At 49.3% G+C, this 22,261-nt stretch overlaps 1 protein-coding gene across 6 annotated transcripts in view; it reads left to right on the top strand.

Annotated features, from left to right (window-relative positions):
- Positions 1-19,369, top strand: part of LOC135921832 (phospholipid-transporting ATPase ABCA3-like) — a 94,835-nt gene extending 75,466 nt beyond the window's left edge. For 3 of the 6 annotated variants that reach the window (XM_070526268.1, XM_065456182.1, XM_065456180.1), the window contains 6 exons: positions 1,526-1,679; positions 3,518-3,719; positions 8,361-8,719; positions 11,893-12,066; positions 13,926-14,145; positions 18,977-19,369. In XM_070526268.1, coding sequence (XP_070382369.1) covers positions 1,526-1,679; positions 3,518-3,719; positions 8,361-8,719; positions 11,893-12,066; positions 13,926-14,145; positions 18,977-19,231 — 1,364 coding nt within the window. In that variant the 3' untranslated portion in view covers positions 19,232-19,369. Of the gene's footprint in view, positions 1-1,525; positions 1,680-3,517; positions 3,720-8,360; positions 8,720-11,892; positions 12,067-13,925; positions 14,146-15,978; positions 16,159-18,976 lie in introns of those variants that run through there. The other 3 variants (XR_010570641.1, XM_070526269.1, XM_065456183.1) reach the window with 3 other exon arrangements.
- Positions 19,370-22,261: the final 2,892 nt, after the last annotated feature.

Raw genomic sequence — 22,261 nt, 5'->3', positions numbered from 1 at the left:
GAGCTTGGATATTTGACGCCCGTCCTGTCCCTCCTTGCCCATGTTAAATTTTTTGCGGCGACTTTTAAGCTTGAATCGTGTAACGACTTACGTAGCAGTGTGTTTCAGTGTTTGCCTCACCTTTACGAGATTTATCGACCGTCCTCGTGCACATCACCTTTTATGTGACCCGTTCAAAATACACCTCAATGGGATACAGTGCTTACTGTATCTGTAGTGTTCACACAATTGAAGCTCGGTCACTGGACGCTGAATACATAAGACGACGCATTGTTAAAAACGTATAATCGATTAAAATGAAGTGCTGGGTTCATTAGCACATGATTTAGGTTTCGAAAACGTCTCAACAATAACACGAGCAAGAAGCACAGGACAGGCTATTTCACATTTCTTCTACAGTGGGCCCTTCTATGTGTTCAGCCTACAGTGACCGAGCTTGGATATTTGACGCCCATCCTGTCCCTTCTTGTCAGTGTTAAATTTTTTTACGGCGATTTTTAAGCTTGAATCGTTTGTACCGGCTTACGTAGCAGTGTGTTTCAGTGTTTACCTCACCTTTACGAGATTTATCGACCGTCCTCGTGCACATCACCTTCTATGTGACCCGTTCAAAATACACCTCAATGGGATACAGTGCTTACTGTATCTGTAGTGTTCACACAATTGAAGCTCGGTCACTGGACGCTGAATACATAAGACGACGCATTGTTAAAAACGTATAATCGATTAAGATGAAGTGCTGGGTTCATTAGCACATGATTTAGGTTTCGAAAACGTCTCAACAATAACACGAGCAAGAAGCACAGGACAGGCTATTTCACATTTCTTCTACGGTGGGCCCTTCTATGTGTTCAGCGTACAGTGACCGAGCTTGGATATTTGACGCCCACCCTGTCCCTTCTTGTCCGTGTAAATTTTTATGCGAAGCATATTACTAGAGCTCAACCCAGCTGCTCAGGCGCGGCGGTGTCGCCTTCAATACCACGTGACACCGTGACGTCACGACAGAGGAGAAACGGGGCTCCAACTCGCGCCGTCGCTCGCGGCGTCGCGGCGGTATATAAGCAGCTGCGCTTGCCTCTGCTAGACACTCACGAGGTGAGATGCCTCCTGGAGACAGAGCTGCTCGTTCGAATGAGAAGCGAAGGTTGCGGCGTGCTACAGAGACTGTTTCTAGGTGGCTTTGCAACGGCGCAGCGACTACGCGCCCCGCATCGGACGCGGTGAGCGTCGAGCAACGCAGCGTTCGGCGCGACAACGAAATGTGCGCCTGAGCAAGCGCCGCACGCCTGAGCCGACGCCGACGAGACCGGCTTTTCTGCGACACGAGCTCCTTAACGCTGTCGCGTTAAAATAAAGGCTAGTATGCTTCGCATCCTGGGCTTAACCTTAGCTAAGCCACAGCCATTTTTTTACGGCGATGTTTAAGTTTGAATCGTGTACCGACTTACGTAGTAGTGTGTTTTAGTGTTTACCTCACCTTTACGAGATTTATCGACCGTCCTCGTGCGTTCGATGCGCGCAGCTTTTCAGCGAAACGCCACCGCGCCGCTTCTTCGTCCGCTTCAGCCGTTCGACGAGACCGGCTTCTACGAGCTCGTCAGCATGGTGGCCCAGGGCGTGCTCTACATCGCGCTGCTCGCTCTGGTTGACTCTCAAGTGATTTACAGCCTCCGCTGGTGAGCGTTGGTTGTTTACGCGCGATTCGTTTTACAGACTCGTTATAGCGTTTCGACGTTGAAGTGTCACTTTCAGCGAGCATTTCACTTGTGGCCAAATTTACCCACAAGTGAGGAGCTAAGCGTAAGCGACCGGTAGTTGCCACGTAATAAATTGTAGCGCAAGCTGCCTGAAGTTTCTTGACAGTCGAATTATTGCGCCCTTGGATTGAGAACGTCTAACGTGCCGTATTTATTGTGAAAAAGTTATCTTAACGAACACGGCTGTCACCGTGGACACCCGTCTGTGGCAGAGTACTGGGTCCCATGTGAACCTTTATATGAGCTTATGCGTATCCTGCCGTACGTGTGACGACCATGTATAATCTCCGTTAATCTTGTGACGCCACTATGATTGGCACCAGCCTGGAGAGCTTACTTCGATTGGTTGTGTCCATCACACCTCTGTGGTTCTTATTGCGCTAAGTTCTTTGTCTAGTTATGGAAAACCAACTAGCCGAACACCATCGCCCTGTACTGCGGAACATATTTAGCCCTGTATTGACGAGTGTTGCACACAGACACACACGCGTGCACACACACACGTACACACACACACACGCACACACACACACCACGCACGCACACACACGTACACACATACATACACGCGCAGACATACACATGCACGCGCGCACACACACACCCATCCACACACGCGCACACACGTGCGTACACGAACACACACACGTACACACATACACACACGCGCACACATACACATGCACACACATGTGCACACATACACATGCACACGCACACACGTGCGCACACAAACACACACACGCGTGCGCACACACCTACATACACACACACATGCACACACACACGCGCACACACACGCGCACACACGCGCGCACACACACGTACACGCATACATACACGCACACACATACACATGCACGCGCGCACAAACCCATCCACACACACGCACACGCGCACACACGTGCGTACACGAACACACACACGTACGCACATACACACACGCGCACACATACACATGCACACACACGCGCACACATACACATGCACACGCACACGCGTGCGCACACACCTACATACACACACACACGCGCACACACATACGCACACACGCGCGCACACACACGTACGCGCATACATACACGCACACACATACACATGCACGCGCGCACACACACACCCACACACACACGCACACGCACACACGTGCGTACACGAACGCACACACACGTGCAAACATACACACACGTGCACACATACACACACGCGCACGCATACACATGCACACACATACACACACGCACACACATACACACACGCGCACATACATACACACGCACACTCACACGTACACACATACACACACGCGCACACAAACGCGCGCACAGACGAACGCATGTGCACTTACACGCACACACACGCACGCGCGCCCACGCGCACGCACACATTCTCTCTCTCTCTCTCTCTCTTACGGGTGCCTACAGTGCGTTGAATATCTCTGTGTCGTACAAGATGCTGAAAAATGTTCTAAATGTGCAGGTGCATGCAGAAGTTAGGAGGTCGGTTTTGTGGTGATACAAAAGCTTATTTGTAGAGTTTTACTTGGAGTTCAGCGATTTGTGCCGACGATCTCGAACTTGCTTTGTAAAAAAAAATTGCGCAGTCATACTTTTCATTTGATCGCGCTTTCTTAATTTTTATATTCGGTTTCCTCGCGGAATGAAATACCGAAATACGGGAGTTACACAAGTGTTTCGATATGCGACCGAGACTTCTGTGACGATACAACCTCGAAACCGGGTTGCGCACAATCGTAGGTATGCGGCTCGCCGCCTTCAGGGCAGTGAGCAACCCGATGAGTTGGCCGAACTGCACGGACCTCGGCTCGTTGTCGTTTCCTTGGATACTGAAGTTGAGCGGGAGGTGGATGAGGTCAACCGGCTGTGCAGCACAAGAAAGTTCAGCGACATCGTCATTGCTGTCCGTAGCCTGCAAAAGATTGTCGGCTTTGTCAACCCGGTAAGAACCACTCCAAGTGTTAAGGATCGTTACGAATTTGAAGGGCACGTTTAGAACTTCTGCTTGGCAAAACTTTAAAGATTGCGTAGTACGTACTTTACGGCTGGCAAACAGGAGCAATAATATCGTGCAGGAAGCAGTCGAACAGTGACGTAGCGAGTGTGAGACCTTTCTAACACTACAGATTTAGCGCATTCGGAGGTAATGTGTGAATGTGCTTAGATGACGGTCAATGCGTCGCGTCACCAAAATACACCGTAATTACCTGCGTGTCACCTGAGAAACGCTAGCTTGCGCTTAGGGTTTGTCACCCTTCATACTCACTCGAATCGGCACGTTGATGCGTTCCATGCTGTTGCCGGAACAGCGTTCTGACGGCATAGATTGAGAATCCCAGCACATCCGGCCACCTTTAATTCGAGGAAATAGACTGGCTGCCTGGTCCTGTGCTTAAAGGATAGCTCATCAGGCCCTGATGGAGTTCTTTCTTTTTCGTTTGTTATATACCGGAAGTTATAAAGTGCCGCCTAGGCGACGTTTTACCGCAAGAATTTTCAAAATCGTTTTTTTTATTATAGCATATATGAAAAATAGAAACGTCGCGTAGCTGTGCTGGCGGCGGCCTGATTCACTGCCAACGCAGATGCTATTTCTCTTTGCTTCGACTAGCGTCCGCAAGCCACACTCCTTCCCAGCCTTCCCTCATACCGTAGCGAAGGGACCGCGTCACGTGATGAAGATAAAAAAAATGTAAACAATTGTTGAGATCCCGCTCACTGTGGAAATCGATGTTACGCGAAGCATTTTGCAAGAAGCTGGCTATCTAGCATTGTTTGAGGTTCGGCAGAACTTTAGCAGTGGAACCAGGGCGTTTGTGTAAATCGAGTACGTGTGTGTGGATGTGGTGGGGGGGACAACGGCATCATTTTCACGGCGGCCGTTCGACGCGGATTTACATACACGGCGGTTGTTGGGTTCTGCATGGTTAGTGAACGGGCGTTAGCGACAGAAACACGGATTGTGACGGGATACCATCGTACGTATCTGAGTTCACGTCACGTGGTCCTTGTTTAAACGTGATACACCTGGGCTTGTCACGAAGGTGGTACTACGTCGCATGGTCTATACGTAGCGTTGGCTGCTATACGAAAAAAAAAGAACTGGTGAATGTGGGCCGATGCCAAAGATGGCGCAGTCCACTATGAGAGTGCTCAAAGCGCGAGCTATCGCGTGGGAAGAAGACGCAAAAGTCATCATTAATCAAAAAGGCTAGCGCGAATAACAGGGACACGGACAGAGAAGACGACAGGACGAGCACCTGTCGTCTTCTCTGTCTGTGTCCCTGTTATTCGCGCTAGCCTTTTTGATTAATGATGACACACCAACTAGCCCAGCTTTCTGCCCTGAACGCAAAAGTGACACGGGACGCATATGCCAAGTGTCTTAAGAGCGGGTCGGCCTTTTCATGAGAGGAGTGTGTATGCGCGTGATCGTGGCCTGCTTCAAGCACTACCAGCTGTGCTCGAAGGTCGAAGTACGACTCCGGTCTCGGCCGTACACATTTTTTTTTTATTGCGAAGGTACAAAGTGGTGGTGAGACAGAAAAGACCCACCTGCCGTTCTCCCGCAAGGTGCCTGGAACGAGGTAACGAATGCGAGTCATATGATTCTCGGCCCCGCTCGATTTTTTTCGCACGAAGGCAGCTCGGACTGCCTTCGGCTGCTCTCGGCACGAAACTTCCCCTGCTTTTTTTAAATGTATCGTGCTGCTCTTATCCTCTGCTCACTACAACACGTCTGCTTTCTCTCTCTCCCTCTCACTCTCACACGCACACAAAACCAAATGGCAGCGTGAGCACCCCTGCTTTGAAAATAGAACGGCGTAGACAAGTGCTGGTAAAGCTCAGGCGGAACGCCGGCCGGTTGTTACTGTAGCAGGCAAAAGTGCCCTTCGACTCCGGAGAAAACGGCCGAGTGGACCACAACTCCAGCAGCCTATAGCCAAGTCGCAACCAGTACCTCATACCCCTCCGTGTTCCGGTAATGGGACCCGACGTGGTTGCTCAGTGGCTTTGGTGTCGGGCTACTGAGCACGAGGTCGCGGGATCGAATCCCGGCCACGGCGGCCGCATTTCGATGGGGGCGAAATGCGAAAGCGCCCGTGTACTTAGATTTAGGTGCACGTTAAAGAACCCCAGGTGGTCGAAATTTCCGGAGTCCTCCACTACGGCGGGCCTCATAATCCGAAAGTGGTTTTGGCACGTTAAATCCCATAATTTTTTTTCCGGTAATGGGGTTTGTGCTGAAATAGTGAAAATGTGGTGTTCACTCAGTTGTCAAGCGTTGCTCGCCCGCGGAGAGGGTTGTCCGCTCCGTATCAAGTTTGAAAATTTGATATTAGGGACGGAAGTAAAAATATAGCAGGGGAGCAAGGAATACAAAACGTGCTTGACGTCGTCCATGTTTGAGAAACCAGTTTTAAGCATCGCGCGCGGTGAGATAACGACGCAAAGTAGTAGCAAATAAGAGTGGTGGTGCGGATACCTAGTGACGCATCGTTGTGTCAAAGTTTGTTAGAACCGTTCCCGTGTTACATCTCTCTTTTGATTAATGAAGGAAATAACAAATGAAAATAATTTTGGGACAACAGCAGACGCACTAGCGCACACATAAATTGAAAAAAACAAAACAGGAAGAGCGCGATACAAGCAGCAGCGCTGATGCGACATCTTGCGAAGAAAAGCTTAAGCTGAGCGCGCAGATTTTCGCACTCCGCGACTGTAATCGACTTATCTGCTGGCTTAAAGCTTTCAGTCCCTATGTATTTATTAAAAATAGAGCTATGGACGTTTTATTTGTTTTCGAAGAAATATTCCAGCGAACTCTCCAGGCAGTTAAACCAGAGTATCAGGACGTCATGAACAGGCGCGCCGTTTCCGAATCCACTTTCCTGTATTACAGTGTATATATACCCTTTGAAATAAATTTCGTTGGTGCTGAAGCTGCACTGGTATAAAGGGCAACAAATGTTTACGGCTTGGCTTGAAGCGGCAGCGCTGTTTCCGTGGCCACTATCACTGAACGTTGCCAATACGAGAACTTTGATAGCTCGCCACGTGAGCTTGCAGTCGTAGGTCGCTAAAGGGAAACTAGCCATTCGGAAATGGTTCGTTCAGGAAATATTCGGAAATTGTGCAAAGCGTATTTAGTTTACTTTCTGGAACATCTGCAGTATTGCTTGTAGGTCAGTGTCTTCGGGCGTATTGCGCAATACCGATGAATCGTTTCAGGCGTGGTATGTCGGCCCTTCTGAAACACGTTTAGCTTGCAGTTCCGCGCTGATGTCCAAGACGATGCCATTCAAAGAGGCGTAGTTCGGCGCTTCGGTGTTACTATACCGGACACGCGAGGTATCACTGATAACCTCGCTTCTTGCTAGACGTCGTGTCTTGGCGCACTGGCTTTGACGTGCCCGCCACAACATGCAGCCGTTGGCACGTGCAGACCATTTACGTACTTCCAGACGGGCGTCACGCAGAGAACGAAATATGTTTGTTTATACGAAAGCTCTGTTTATACGAGGGCCCGACACCAAACATGACACGCGCAGTAGCGGCCTCAAGGCCGCGGGTGAACATGACTATATATGCACAGTGACAAAACTGACGTGCTCTCACCGATCCCGGCAAGGTATAGAACGCCTGTAACGACGCTGACGAAGAGGGAGGACACAACGGGAGTGCTTTGCCCCCCCCCCCCCCATTTCTTTCTCGTCCTACATACCTGTTACATTCTTTCAGGCATATTAGAGACGTTTAGCGTGTCCGCTATTCCGGCAAACCGGGGCGATTTGGGCGGATTACCGGATGGCCGAGGGAGTAAACGCGCGCGGCCGGAGCGGTGCAGCCGCCTGGTGTTGTTGAGCTCAAACAGACAAACACGGAGCTAAAATTGCAGTAACCTACTTTATTCTGCTTCGCTGCTAGCGCAAATTTTCGGCAGCGGCGTAATTGTCAACACAATTAGGCCGCTGTCGAAAACTTACACCCCAGCTAAGAAGAATATAGTAATTGGCTCTGTGTTTAGGTGGTTGAGCTCTGCGCCACCAGCTGGCGCCACCAATATGGCCGCTCACGTTTACGCCCCCGACCATCCGGTAATCCGCCCAAACCGCCCCGGTTTACCGGAATAGCTGACACGCTAAAAGTCTATCCATTTGTAGGAACTTCATCTGTTTTTAGTTTTTTGAAAGACGCAGCGATCCTAAACGACATATATCACAGAACTACTAATTCTAAAAATTATTACCCAGTTTTTTCACGCATCTTATGATGCACCTCACCCATTTTCTCAGTCCTGAGGAGAAGGCTGATGTCTTCATTTGGTTTGTTGGGCTCCTCGGAGTCCTTGTCCGGACAAGGACCTTCGCTGAGGATACCCAATTTTTTGAAATAAATTATACCATGTGTTTGGCGCATAGCCTTAGTTGGCGCATAAGCCTTAGTTGCTTATGCGCCATAAAATCCAATACAATACAATCTTACGTAAAATGTACCGTGTGCGCGAAGTTTCCCACTCTTCTCCGCCTCGACGGTCACGTGCCTCGTTTTTTTTTTTTCGACTCCGCCACGCGGCGACCAGGTGAAACTCGTGGACGGCGTGAGCCTCGCCCTGAAGAAAGACGAGTGCGTCGGCGTCGTCGGCATCAACGGCTGCGGCAAGAGCATGCTGCTGCAGACCCTGGTCGGCGTTCGGGTGCCGACCGACGGCGACGCGCACACGCCCCTGCTGTCGATGGTCACCGACGTCCGCGGCTGGCAGCGGGGCATCGGCTACGTGGTCGACCGCGTCCCCAAGGACAGCATGCCGGCGCTGACCGTGGGCGAGCTGCTGGACACCGTGGCCAGGCTGCGGGGCGTCGCCAGGAGGCGCCAGGCGGTGACGAGCATACTGACGCTCACGGGAAAGCTCCACGAGGACCAGATGGCCAACGAGTGCAGGTGAAAAAACATTAAATTATAGAGTTCTACGTGTCAAAACCACGATCTGATTGTGGAGGCACGCCGTAGCGGGGTACTCCAGAAATCTTGGACCACCTAGGCCCTAGGCCTAGGTGGTGCAACCTAGGCCCTAGGCAGGAGTGGGATATATATAAAGGGTTTAACAACCTAATAACATGTGAAACACAAGAAAGAAAAAAAGAAAAAGAAAGGTAAAAAGAAAGAAAGAAAGAAAGCAAGAAAGGGTGTAAACAAGCAAAGCGTCATCTTGTTACAATGCAAAAAAGAAGAAAGAACAATAAACGACAATATCAAAAAATTCTGCAATACAGCACATATTTGCACAATGGCTTATGCACACACAAAAAATAAGGGTGCCCTTAACACGATATGATCTGTATTACATAGTATATGGAATAGGACAGAGATCCTGGAGAACGTTTCGGGTCATAGATTAATGAGAGCGTGCACAAAGGACGACAGGGTTGAGCTTTGAAGAACGTTTTCAGGCAGGGCGTTCCAGTCATGGATGGTTCGGGGGACGGGCGAAGTTCTTTAACGTGCACCTAAATCGAAGTAAGTGCACGGGTGTTTTCGCATATCGGCCGCATCGAAATGCGGCCGCCGTGGCCGGGATTCGATCCCGCGACCTCGTGCTTAGCAGCCCAACACCATAGCCACTAAGCAGCCACTGCGGGTAACGAGTGCAGATGGGTGATGCCGGGACGTGTAGGAGGGATCCGTTCGCCCCTGAGGGTTGTGCCGCGCCCTGTAGAACTGTATATGTAGCCTTCGCTATAAATTATAAGTAAATTTGACGCTGCGCTTGTTCAAACGCAAAGAAAATCTCAGGCAGTGAATGCGTTTTTTGTTTCTGTGATTTTAGCACGTGTTCGTTCTGAAAGCATATTGCGTGTTGTTGACGTCTAGTTACCGTTTCCCACTGGCTTTATCTTTATCTTTAGCGTTTGAAACTAAATCAGGTTGTTTTTGGAAAGCAGAAAGACGAGAGTAATTTGAAGTAACTGTGTTCTCTGAAGTGGATTCTATTTGGTGCGCTGCAATTACAGTGCCAAATTGTTTTTCTGTTCTGTAAAGATCTTCCTTAACGCGCTGAGAAAAGTCGCGTGGCAGCTCATAGGCATTATTTTAGGCAACAGTAATGATTGAGAAATTTGCCATTGCTTTCTTAGGAAGATGGGCGAAGTTTGAAGACAAAAATATCTGTGAACTGGCCCTCATGCTCGCGCTGCCTTAGCTGCCAAAAACCCCTGAGGCACAAGGATGGCCCCGGTCTCAAGGGGGGGGGGGTCAATTAAAATGAATATGTAGATGGAAAGCAGCTCACTACACGCTGAAATTTGTCAGCGCACACCTTTTCCTGCGCAATATATACAGTAGGTTCTCTTGAAACAGGACACTAAGGGACCAGGGAGGTAAATTCCGTTTGTCAGTACTGTGATTTAGAGCTCAAGGATACACAAGAAGTTGGTTTGAAAAAGGCAGATATTTTATTGCCGTCAGGAGATACTATGTACAGCATATCTCGTTACAAAGCTTTTTTTTCTACAATGTATCGACGTGTGTGCAGCCACTGACAACAGCGAGCAGCACAAAACATGTTTCAAAAAATATTTATTGACAACAATAGCCGTTTCAGGGAACCAACCACTGTTCATGCACAGGAATTTTGGACACTGCCCTCTCGAAAATCTGTTGCCTTCACCGCAATGAATAGCGTAACTCATTCTGGAACATTAAAACAAATTATATTTCAAGAGATTGGCCAAGTGTCAGCAAGTTTATTTTAGCAACGGCGAGAGAGTGCTTTCTTCGATTAACGAACGCATTTATTGCACTTATCCCAACTTCACAGCTGTTCCATAGCAGTGTTTTGGTCAGGGCCAAAACACCGCTATAATGCAGCACTAAGTGCCGACTAAATGTCCTAAATGCTCATGTTAGAAAGTAGTGACCACATGACGGTGCTAACAAAAACTCGCTGAAACTAGGTTCATCATGTGAAACATAATTTTCGAATGAGCCGCCCATTGAGCCACGCTGGTGTGTTGCGGCAACGATCAATACATTGTCGAAGGGGACCATTTACAAAATTCTTCCGTATGGAAGTCGTCGATAACTCTGACCTTCGTCTCCAGCGTGAGCGCATTGTACGGACGTTTGTCGTGCCTCCATCGGCAACGCTAAGAAAACTCGTGACTCGCCGACCAACACAAAGAAACCACAGCCAGCCGCACGACCACGATGGGGTCCCACTCACCATGGAGCCAGCAAATGCCGCCTTGGCACGAGGATGGGGAGAACCGTCGATAAAAACCGAAAAGCAGGAAAGGCGCAAACAGCAACGCATGTCTCGATACCGCTGAGATTGGTCGCTTAGTTTAGTTTCCAGTAATATATTTACTTCCGTTTATCCGGAGCTAGAAATAAGAATCTGGTTACATTTAACAAGGTAACTCTCTCTCTCTCCCTCCCTCCCTCCCTCCCTCCCTCCCTCCCTCCCTCCCTCCCTCCCTCCCTCCCTCCCTCCCTCTTGCATTGCCCTAATGCAAAACGAACTGACAGTAAGGCGAGAACTATGCGTACTCACCACGGTGTCTATGTCAGCTCGCGTCTTATTGAAAAAAAAAAAGTCGTATTATTCAAGGACAACAAGAGCTCTTGAAATTGAGCCACTTCATAAATCAGTATATCCCTCTATCCTCTGCCGAGGCATTTCGCGAGGGTAAACGTGCGAGGGGCACCCCAATTTGTTTCCGCCAGATGTGCGGAAACAGATCACCGTGAAACTGATCGTGCTTACCTGGGAGGTTGGGGGAGGCGAAGGCAAGAAGTTGTGTGTATACACTCCGCAAACGCTTTCACAGCGGCCGATGGGCGAAAGTGGACACGCAACTGATTTAGGCACTCTCATTCTGTCCACAACGGCTTGTGGGCACAGTCGTGCAACATCCTGCCCCCTTAGCTGTCATGCATTCCCGATGTACCCTGCACGGGAGGCGAATGACACGAGTGTAAACTGCCCTGTTAATCGCCGTGGTGGATTCTGTAAATGGATACAAATAGTTTCTAGTTTCCTCTCCCGGTAGTATACTTACGTTTGCTTTTCTCCCCCCCCCCCTTTTTTTTTGCTGCGCTCCCGTTCCGCCCAGTCGTGGTGAGCTCAAGATGCTGCTCATCGCTTGTGCGGCCATCGGCGTCCCTCCCGTGTTGCTGGTGGACGAGCCGTGCTCGGACGTGGAGCCGCTCTATCGCAACGAGATCATCCGCATGCTGCAGCGCCTCAAGGACAGCCAGGCCATGGCGTTCATCCTGACCTCGTACCGGCAAGCATTTGACGTGTTCTGCAGTCTGCGCCGAGCGTAACTTCTTGATGGAGGGGGGCGAAATCGCCGTACGTTTTCGATTCCAACCACCTGCCGAGCACTTTCGCTACAGCAGAGCAGTCCTGCAACAACCGGAAGAGGAAAAAAAGAAACATTTCTCGCTAGACTTTCTTGTCAGGTCAAGCAGCCTCGCACCATAATTAGCGAAGAGTTGCCTCTGACGCTGAAGTTTCGCATAGTTTCGCATAGGCGAAAATTTGTGCCTGGAGTTTTCGCAAATATACATTGGTTGCTTCCGCATCTCGTTCCTTACGCAATAAAGTAAATTAAAACCGCGTTTCCATCCGCGCCATCTTTGGGTGGGCGTGAACGCTGCCACAGCCATGTTCGTCCAAGATGAACCGAACTCGGTGCCACACTCTCGTTAAATGTGCCAATTGCGTATTTGTGTCAAGCTGCCAATTGCCTCGCGGCGTTACTTGTGATCGTTGTTTCCTACCATTGCTATTGGACGAAATCGACGTCCTCTCGAGAACAAAGACTCGACAAAAAGCTTCTCGTGAGCTTAGCCGCACGCACTGTCTTTCGTGTACAGGGGTGAACACACCTAGCGTGAACACGCGAGCGCGTGGCAGCGCAATCGGGAACGCCGGTGCAGCCAGCGCGGCCGCGCGTCGTAGCAAACCTGCGCATGCGCAGTGACAACTGGCTCCGTGCCCCGACGTGTATGGACTGCATCGACTCCACCAGACGGCTTTCTTGATCGAAATAGATTTGATTCTCTTGCAAACACCCGGAGGTAACCAGATGGAACGAAGATGATTTTCCGCGACGAAAAACTTGACATCTATGTAGTTGGTGAAATAGCCGGCCTCTTGAATGCTGTGCCCAAACACAGGGCTGGCTTCCCGCGACAGCGGTGTGCTAGTGAAAAGGGAGTTTCGGGAACGTAACACAGGTTTGGCGCGGCCAGAAATTATAGCAGACGACATGTGGCCACGCCTTCAGGCCTGACATGCGCATGCGCACGCTTGCTTTGATGCGCTTCCACGCGCTTGTCGGTGGCAGCACATCAAAATTTTTAAAATTGCATGTGGCAGATACCACATTTCTAACCTTTGAGCTAAATTACTCGATGAGGCGGCCGTTACTTCTATGAGAAATCAAAATGCCTAATTTAATGAACAACATAATTACACTATCATTAACGTCTGTATGAAATACTTTACGGCACATCTTTGTATAGATAATGAGACTGCAAGGCATATAGACTTGGAACAAATTATCGGGATATAACCGGTATCGAGGTATGCCCCTTTAATTTTGCGGTAAGAATGCCCTGTTGTTCGACTTATTCTGTTTATGAAAACGCTGTTTTATGCATTCTAGCTCGAGTAACTGCAAGGCCAATGGATTTCGTCGGGCACTTTGAAAATTAATTCCAAGTGGACACATCGCTTTGCGAAACCACGAGCTGTAATTGGTAGATTGAAATACATGCTGTACAGGAATTAATTAAATAGTGAATTAATGTAAGTATATTAATTATTCAATTAGCCATTTTTATTCTTCGTTAGATGTAGGGGACGCCTCATAGTGTATTTAGCTCAAAGTTTAAAATTGTTCCCCCTGGCACAGGCATATATTTTTTTATTTGCTGCCATAAAAAAAAAGAAATGGGTAAGAACACCCGGTACCTGGTGTGCGTGCGCGAGACGTGAGAAGTTTCATTACGTTCCTTGCACGTGCATTTCGATCGCGCGAGACCTTCACGCACGCAGCGTTACTATAGCGCGCGAGACTATCTTTCTATTGTCGGCGCTTCCTAATGCCGCACTCTGTCTCACGCGCGTACCCAGCATGTCCCACTTCGAGCTGCTCTGCGACCGTGTGGCCGTCATGGAATCGGGCAAGGTTGAGGCTATGGGCGACGGGTTGCAGATGGACCAGAAGTACGGGCGCTGCTACAGCGTCGCCTTCAAGCTGCCTGCCGAGAAGCGCAACAGCGTCACCCTGATCAACCGTATCTATTTTGCGATGATGGAGCTTCACCAGTGCACCTACATGTACAGCTATAGGGTAAAGCCACCGGAGTTCCGCACCTGTACAACTCCCTCCCCACAGCACCATTTCTTTATTGCTATTGGAATTATATGGACACTCCAGGAACATTTCTGCCGTCTCGGTTGGCGTCGCCGCGATGTTCCGTATAAAGTCCGAGGGCGATAACAATTGTTCCCCGCCCGCCGTTGCTGTATGTGCTAGTGAACGCGTACGAGAATGAGCCGGCGATGTCAGCTCAGTCGCGCGCGCGCAAGGGAGGAAAGTGGGGAGGAAGAGTGCCGTCTTTCGTCGCACGCAAGGCACCGAAGGAAGGGGGGGCTTGCGGACGTTCTACTCCGATGGGCGGTCTCATCATCATCATCAGCCTGGTTACGCCCACTGCAGGGCAAAGGCCTCTCCCATACTTCTCCAACTACCCCGTTCATGTACTAATTGTGGCCATGTCGTCCCTGCAAACTTCGTAATCTCATCCGCCCACCTAACTTTCTGCCGCCCACTACTATGCTTCCCTTCCCTTGGAATCCAGTCCGTAACCCTTAATGACCATCGGTTATCTTCCCTCCTCATTACATGTCCTGCCCATGCCCGTTTCTTTTTTCTTGATTTAAACTAAGACGTCATTAACTCGCGTTTGTTCCCTCACCCAATCTGCTCTTTTCTTATCCCTTAACATTACACCTATCATTCTTCTTTCCATAGCTCGTTGCGTCGTCCTCAATTTGAGTAGAACCCTTTTCGTAAGCCTCCAGGTTTCTGCCCCGTAGGTGAGTACTGGTAAGAAACAGCTATTATATACTTTTCTCTTGAGGGATAATGGCAACCTGCTGTTCATGATCTGAGAATGCCTGCCAAATGCGCCCCAGCCCATTCTTATTCTTCTGATTATTTCCGTCTCATGATCCGGATCCGCCGTCACTGCCTGCCCTAAGTAGATGTATTCCCTTACGACTTCTAGTGCCTCGCTGCCTATTGTAAATTGCTGTTCTCTTCGGAGACTGTTAAGCATTACTTTAGTTTTCTGCAGATTAATTTTTAGACCCACTTTTCTGCTTTGCCTCTCCAGGTCAGTGAGCATGCATTGCAATTGGTCCCCTGAGTTACTAAGCAAGGCAATATCATCAGCGAATCGCAAGTTACTAGGTTATTCTCCATTAACTTTTATCCTCAATTCTTCCCAATCCAGGTCTCTGAATACCTCCTGTAAACACGCTGTGAATAGCATTGGAGATATCGTATCTCCCTGCCTGACGCCTTTCTTTATTGGGATTTTGTTGCTTGCTTTATGGAGGACTACGGTGGCTGTGGAGCCGCTATAGATATCTTTCAGTATTTTTACATACGGCTCGTCTACACCCTGATTCCGTAATGCCTGCTGAGGGTTCGACAGAATCAAACGCTTTCTCGTAATCAATGAAAGCTATATATAAGGGTTGGTTATATTCCGCACATTTCTCTGTCACCTGATTGATAGTGTGAATATGATCTGTTGTTAAGTAGCCTTTACGGAATCCTGCCTGGTGCTTTGCTTGACAGAAGTCTAAGGTGCTCCTGATTTTATTTGCGATTACCTTAGTAAATGGTTTGTAGGCAACGGACAGTAAGCTGATCGGTATATAATTTTTCAAGTCTTTGGCGTCCTCTTTCATTATTGTGTTCATATAGGAGGTTATGGCCAAGTACTGCACCAGGGTGGCCAATCCTGCTCTGGTGAGGGAGTGCGTTACCGGTTCTGGTCACCAGATCAGGCCACACTCCAGGCCTGTTTGTGCAATTTTATCAACACGCGGATTTTTTTTAATCTGGTGGAATCTTGACGGCACCGGGATTCGAACCACGGACCTCTTGCAGTTCTATTCCGGTGGGCGTTCTACTCCGGTGGGCGTTCTACTCCGGTGGACGTTCTACTCCAGTGGATGTTCTACTCTAGTGGACGTTCTACTCCGATGGGTGTTCTACACCGGTTGATGTTCTACTCCGATGGGCGTTCTACTCCGGCGGAAGTTCTATTCCGGTGGGCGTTCTAGTCAGGTGGGCGTTCTAGTCCGGTGGGCGTTCTACTCCGGCGGACGTTCTACTCCGGTTGATGTTCTACTCCGGTGGCCGTTCTACTCCGGCGGACGTTCTACTCCGGCAGTGGCTGCGTACGGCACAGATTCGCGCGGTCGCTCGGGCCCCATCTTAAGAGCGATCTGCGATGGGGACAGAACCTAGGCCTATAGGCGCACAGAGGGCAGATAGCTTCGTGTGCGCTGTGTTCTCGCCGCTTAGTTCGCGTCGAAGCGAGAGGCAGCACGAAGGTCAATTCGCTCGCTCCTGCTGCCGAGCTTCCTCACTCCAGCGTTTTGCCAGCGAGTTTCCGCGGTCATCGAGTGAGACGCGTTCATGTTTGCTTGTGCGCGCGTGATGCCATGCTTCTTAATTTAGCTAGTAAGCGAATGTCTACAAGTATTTACGGCCGGTAAAACTAATATCCTTGCTTCGCATCGTTGTCTACTAATTTGCTAGCGCGATCACTGCTTCGCCTCTAGGGCAGAACTGCGACTTTCTTCCCCTTTTACTTAGAACTGTAAAATGTTGTGAATATGTGTTGTAGCCATGTATACTTCTTTCAGTCCCGACGTACATAAATGTAGAGGAGGCCTTCGTTATAACAAAACCGCTTTATTAGAGACTTCGCTAAATTCAAAGCTCTTGAATACCGGATTACATCTAGTGGAGTGGCGTGAGACTCGAACTGACACGAAATACGAAGCGGGAAATACACACCAGAAAGCTTGGTGCAACGTACGCGGGAGACGCCAAAGCCCCTTGATCTTGGAAAATGTTGCGAAAGGCCTTGGTCTCGCGGCCGAACTGCGCGATTGGAAGATAACTTTAGCGCGCCCTCTGGTTTTGTCCCAGGAGCAGCTGGTAGACGAGCAATGCCTTGCGTGCTCCTTTTCCCGTTCTCAACCGCTTTGCACGTTTCCACCCGGACGTGTCATTCGATGTGATATGGCGTCGATATGGCGTCGATATGGCGATGGCTTCTCAGTTGCCGGATTCTTCTCTGTTTCTTTACTCCCGGGGGGACTCCCGTTTAATTTTGACCAGCTGTGGTTGTGTAATTTGCACCCAATGTGCGGTATACGGGCGGTATTGTATTTTGCCCTACTCGAATTGGGGCCGCCATGGCTGGGATTTGATCCCGCGACCTCGGTATTTATGAACTCAAGGCCATCGCCGCTAAGTCACCACGGCGGATGTCGACCCCATCGAACGTAGCTTTGTTTCAGCGTACGACGTTTTGCGACTCGCCCGACTTTTGCAGCTCTTGCAGAGCAACCCGTTTTTACTGAAATAATCACCCACAATGAACTGTTTCATGTGCCGATGATCTTGTGATAGCGAGGGTTTATGCAGACGAAAGTTAGATTTTGCTTATTTCCGGCAGCGGTGGCAGAAGAAAGAAAGAAAATGTGCCGAATTAGCGCAAAATGAAAACGGCAGTTCTTTTGCCAACAAAAAGGCAGTGCAACGTGGCCCGTTAGTGTGTACAAAACGGTAGTTCTTAGTGTAAGTCACGGCAGTGCTCGATGGGAAGCTTATAGACGCGGTCGCGATCAGTGTTGGTAATAGGAGCTCCTTCCAGTGTTTAGGATGACGCTTATCAGTACCTCCAACATGTGCTTCCAACCAGTTTTCATTAGGCACACAGCGAAGCGTTTCTAGCAGCTGTAATATCCAGAAATCATAACGGGGATGGACCAGAAAGGAAATTGGGTATACTGCACATGGCTTCCAGGCCTTCTAAAGCATCGTATGTTTTTTTTTCCTGTGGTAGCTCTTGGTGACGTCACGAGGGACAACGAACAAGGTCGTTAAAGAGTACCACTTCGTGAGGTTGTTTTTAAAAGTGTTAACCTTCCCTTATGTGTTTATTAACTACAGACGGCAAAATCACGTATTGCATCGTGATCGCTCTATTCACTTAACGACGCTGCATCCACCGATGCTGCATCACTAAATTTGAAGTTATTTATCACGACATAAGTATACGGAAGTGCATTGGTATGAAAGGTGCGACAGGAGGATGTCACAAAGCAAAACTGCCAGGGAGGCATTATATATCCATGACATGTCCTATGTGTGGGCGGAACTGGTCGATTACGAGACAGGCGAGTCTAAGTTACCCCCGTCTTGCCCAGCACAATGAAAAGGGTAATTGGAGATCGTTTCGAGAGGCCTTCGTCCTACAGTGGCCATAGAGAAATAGGTCAATTATGATAATGATGAGTCCAGAAGCAGTAGGCGCGCAAGTTATTTAAAATGGCACGAGGGAAACGAGCAATACGAACGAAACTATGCAACGAACAATGGATTGGAACATTTCAGCAATACACGTGCACGTAGTCGAGGGGGAGTGACGCAAATGCGAAACGAGGGATACAAACATTTTATTTCGTTTGGTTGATATGTGCCTGCCGTGAGGGAAATCAATCAATCAATCAATCAATCAATCAATCAATCAATCAATCAATCAATCAATCAATCAATCAATCAATCGATCAATCGATCAATAAATCAATCAATCAATCAATCAATCAACTTTATTTCCCTTGGAATAGGAGGAGTACGGGACTGAAAGCTTGAGCAGCTTGACGAGGTCCCGACCCCCTTACAGTTGGCAAAACAGCAGGATGGCGGTCAGTCATGCACAAAGAGTTCAAATAAATCAACGAATATTACATAGCATCGAACAACACAAGATTTCGTGACAAAGCGCAGGAAACCATACAGCCCATTTGCATAGGCTTGAAACGGCGCGAACACGAAAACGTCGAGCGCGGCGGCCTTTTTCTCGCAGGGCACGATGCTGTTCTACGTGGGCAAGTCGTACACCAGATGGGGCGAGCTGTTCGCGACGCTCGTGGCCCTGAAGGAGGCCGAGAAGCTGCCCGAGTTCTCCGCGAGCGACATGACGCTCGAGCAGATCTACGTCGGCCTCTCGCGGCGCCAGATCCTCTTCTCGGGCGCGCGGACCGGCGCGAAGTTGAGCGGCATGCCGTCCAGCGTGGAGAACCCCCCGGTGCCCGGCGAGGACGACCAGAAGGGGAAATAAAAGCGGCCCTCCTTTTCTGGCTGCTCTCGCCGAACCTCCAGTATGCACTGTGGACTCGAGAGCCGTGCTGGAGAGCATAAAGTTAACGCAATTACAAATGCATGTTACATGTGTTGAATAAAGGGAAAATCGGACATCCACCCGTTTGTAGCAATTACTACAAAGGAAACCCATACGGGTTCCTCGAAAGAAAAGCCTCATAGTTGAAGAAAAATTCGTCCTGGTCCGGGACTCGAACCCGGGACCACCGCCTTTCCGGGGCAGCCGCTCTACCATCTGAGCTAACCAGGCGGCTAGCAGATGGCAGGGCGAAGTCGAATTTATCGACAACATGAAGCAAAGGCAAGTGTTTGACGTAGTAGTTCTGCGGAAACCCGCAAGGTGCTGTTGTTACACATGTGTTGTGTACAATAATAAGCACAATGAAGAAAAAACGACAAAGTGCCAATGTGAATTTGTAGATGCGGTGAGGGCACTGAGGGATGGCACTCTCAATCATTGTAGCGGGTAGAAACAAACGCTGAATGTATCTGTTACTGCGAAATGTGAAGTTGTGTGGTGTGATAACTTTATTTGGAATCCGGCGATTGGGAGGCCCGGGCCTGGGGCCGCCTAAATGGCCACTGGGAGCTGCTGCTCCCGTGCGGCTTCCTTGGCTCGCTGGACGGTACAAAGTTGGTCTTGGAGTTCTGAAGTTGAGGCACGGTTTTTAGTATGTCTGGGGTGCCTGGTTGGTAATGGTGACAAACATGACGCAGAACACCAGGTGCAGATTTGCTTAAATAAAGGAATTCAACCTTGCGCATTCTTCATCGCACATCAAGTACCCGAAATGCCTTTAGTTTCGATTAGGTCGCTAGGGGAGTCGGTGGCATAATATGTGCTATATCACCCAGGGCTTTCGCCAAAGCTGCTGCGACAGCTTTGTGCACCCGGGTGTCCTTCCAGTTAAGTTTGTTCTGGAAAATAAAACTGAGTGACAGTACTTGCCTCTGAATGACAAAGGCGCTTGACAGCGAACTCCAGTCATCCCCTTCTGCGTTATCCGTACCTATCTTGTACCTTTGCACTGGCTTTAGTCAATGTAAAAAAAAAAACCGTGGATGTTTCGCCACCTATGCGGGTGGTCAGTACACAAATGGCTCAATAGAGCGAATGCATCCTATTTATCTACGAAGCAGCCGTAAACATCTGGCAGGGGTCCATGGTTGTAGCATAGCATGGCCGACCGATTACACCGGATAAACCACGATTCCACAAACTTTCCCGGGCCCTGTCGCTGCTGCCGTGCCAGTCTTTTCACATTATTAAAATCAAGCACGTGTCCTTTTGTCTAGCAATGATCGGCCAGTTCCGTCTTTGCACGAGTGTCATGCGTTGCCTGCGTGAGAGAACTCGTGAATTCACGGTTTATCCACCGCTATCGGCATCATTGGAATCAGACATCTGCTGGCGGGGTGTTCCGCGACTCTCCCCAACCTCGCTGAAGAATGGACACAGTGGGAAGAAAGGATTCTAAGTCCATTGTTTGAACACCAACTGAGGGCCGTCCAGAGGGCCCATGATGTCGCTGAAGGGGTTGGCCTGACAGTGCCAACGTGGGAGCGGCCCGCCTTGGCTTAAAAAGTCGAGCCTCCGGACCTCATTACAATAAAAGTTTTCACGCACACCCCGCGATCGGCCGGCGTGCAATTCTAACCGTGGCCCCCTACCAGATGTTTGCGACTGTTTCGTAAATAAATAGGATGCAGTGGCTCTATTGGATCATTTGTGTACTGACAACGCCACCCGCATAGGTGGTGCATCGTCTGTTTTCTTTTTGCTTTTAAAATGTTGAGCAAGGCCATTGCTAAGGCGTTGGCAAGCATGAATTCCCTTGGCTTTTGGAGCATTCTTTCCCACACCTATCTTACGCCCTCGCAAACTCTATTATAATGTCGCCTCTCTGTTCAGTATTCTGTCGTCTGCCAGTGAATTTCCTTCTCCTTGCCACCTATTGCACTACTGTAAGGCACACGTTATCAGTTGTACAAATCGCGTGACGCCCAACAGCAAAACATTATCTTCGCGCGTTTCTAAGCTGTGTAGAAATCCCCGAAAGCTCGAAAACCTTCCAGCGTTTATTACAATCACTCACTTGACTTGTTCGCTCTCTCTCTCTCTCTCTCTGGAGTGAATAATGAATTCTATTTCCGACGTAGATGTCCTCATGCGAAGTGTTGGGCTATGCGGCGACACCGACAGGTCTGGTTCTGCCGTGGTCAACCTGCTCGAGTTGTATCGCGGCTCGCATGGGTCAAATGTTAAACATTATTGCGTACGCGCCCTTACACTCTTAAAAAAATTTACACCCTTTGGGGCTTATCTTGTCCCACAACAATAATCGTCATCGGTCTTGCCCGCGTTTCCTTTCTTTAACGCTGCGAGCCCGGTACTTTCCAGTCAAGAACGGCATGCGCGTTATTAGTGTGACGCAGCTTCTCGACAGGAAAGTAGCGAGAGCCGAGTTTTCAAGAACGGAAACGCAAGCAAGGCGGATGACGATTATTGTTGAGGGACAAATATACACCCCAAAGGGTGCAACCGTTTTAAGAGTGTATAAGAGTCTTAAGCGGCCGCTTTGGGCAGTGGCCGACAGCGATTGCGTCGAAGGCGATCGCAATTTTAGTTATCGCATGAAATGTGCCCCTTCGTGCTTCTCTTTGGGCTCCTGTCGGCGTGTAGCACACACGCGCTATGTCAATGCGATAAAAAAAAAGTCGCAGTTTCGCCCTAAAGGCGAAGCATCGATTGCGATAGCAAATTAGTAGTCAGCTATACGAAGTACGCATAGTAGGTTTATCGGCCGTATAAAGTTGGAAACACTCGCTTGCTAACTGAATTAACAAGCGCGGTGTCAGCGCAGACAAGCGAAAATGGACAAATCACACTCGATGAGCGCGGACACTCGCTGTCAAAAGGCTGGTGTGAGCATGCCCAAAGGTATCAGCCGTCTGCAGATCCCTTTCAGGATACACCATAGAAAAAAAT

Source organism: Dermacentor albipictus, chromosome 9 (assembly GCF_038994185.2).
Source record: "Dermacentor albipictus isolate Rhodes 1998 colony chromosome 9, USDA_Dalb.pri_finalv2, whole genome shotgun sequence".
In the NCBI taxonomy this organism is placed as follows: Eukaryota; Metazoa; Arthropoda; class Arachnida; order Ixodida; family Ixodidae; genus Dermacentor; species Dermacentor albipictus.
The sequence above is the reverse complement of the archived record's forward strand: the minus strand, read 5'-3'. Positions and strand labels throughout refer to the sequence as shown.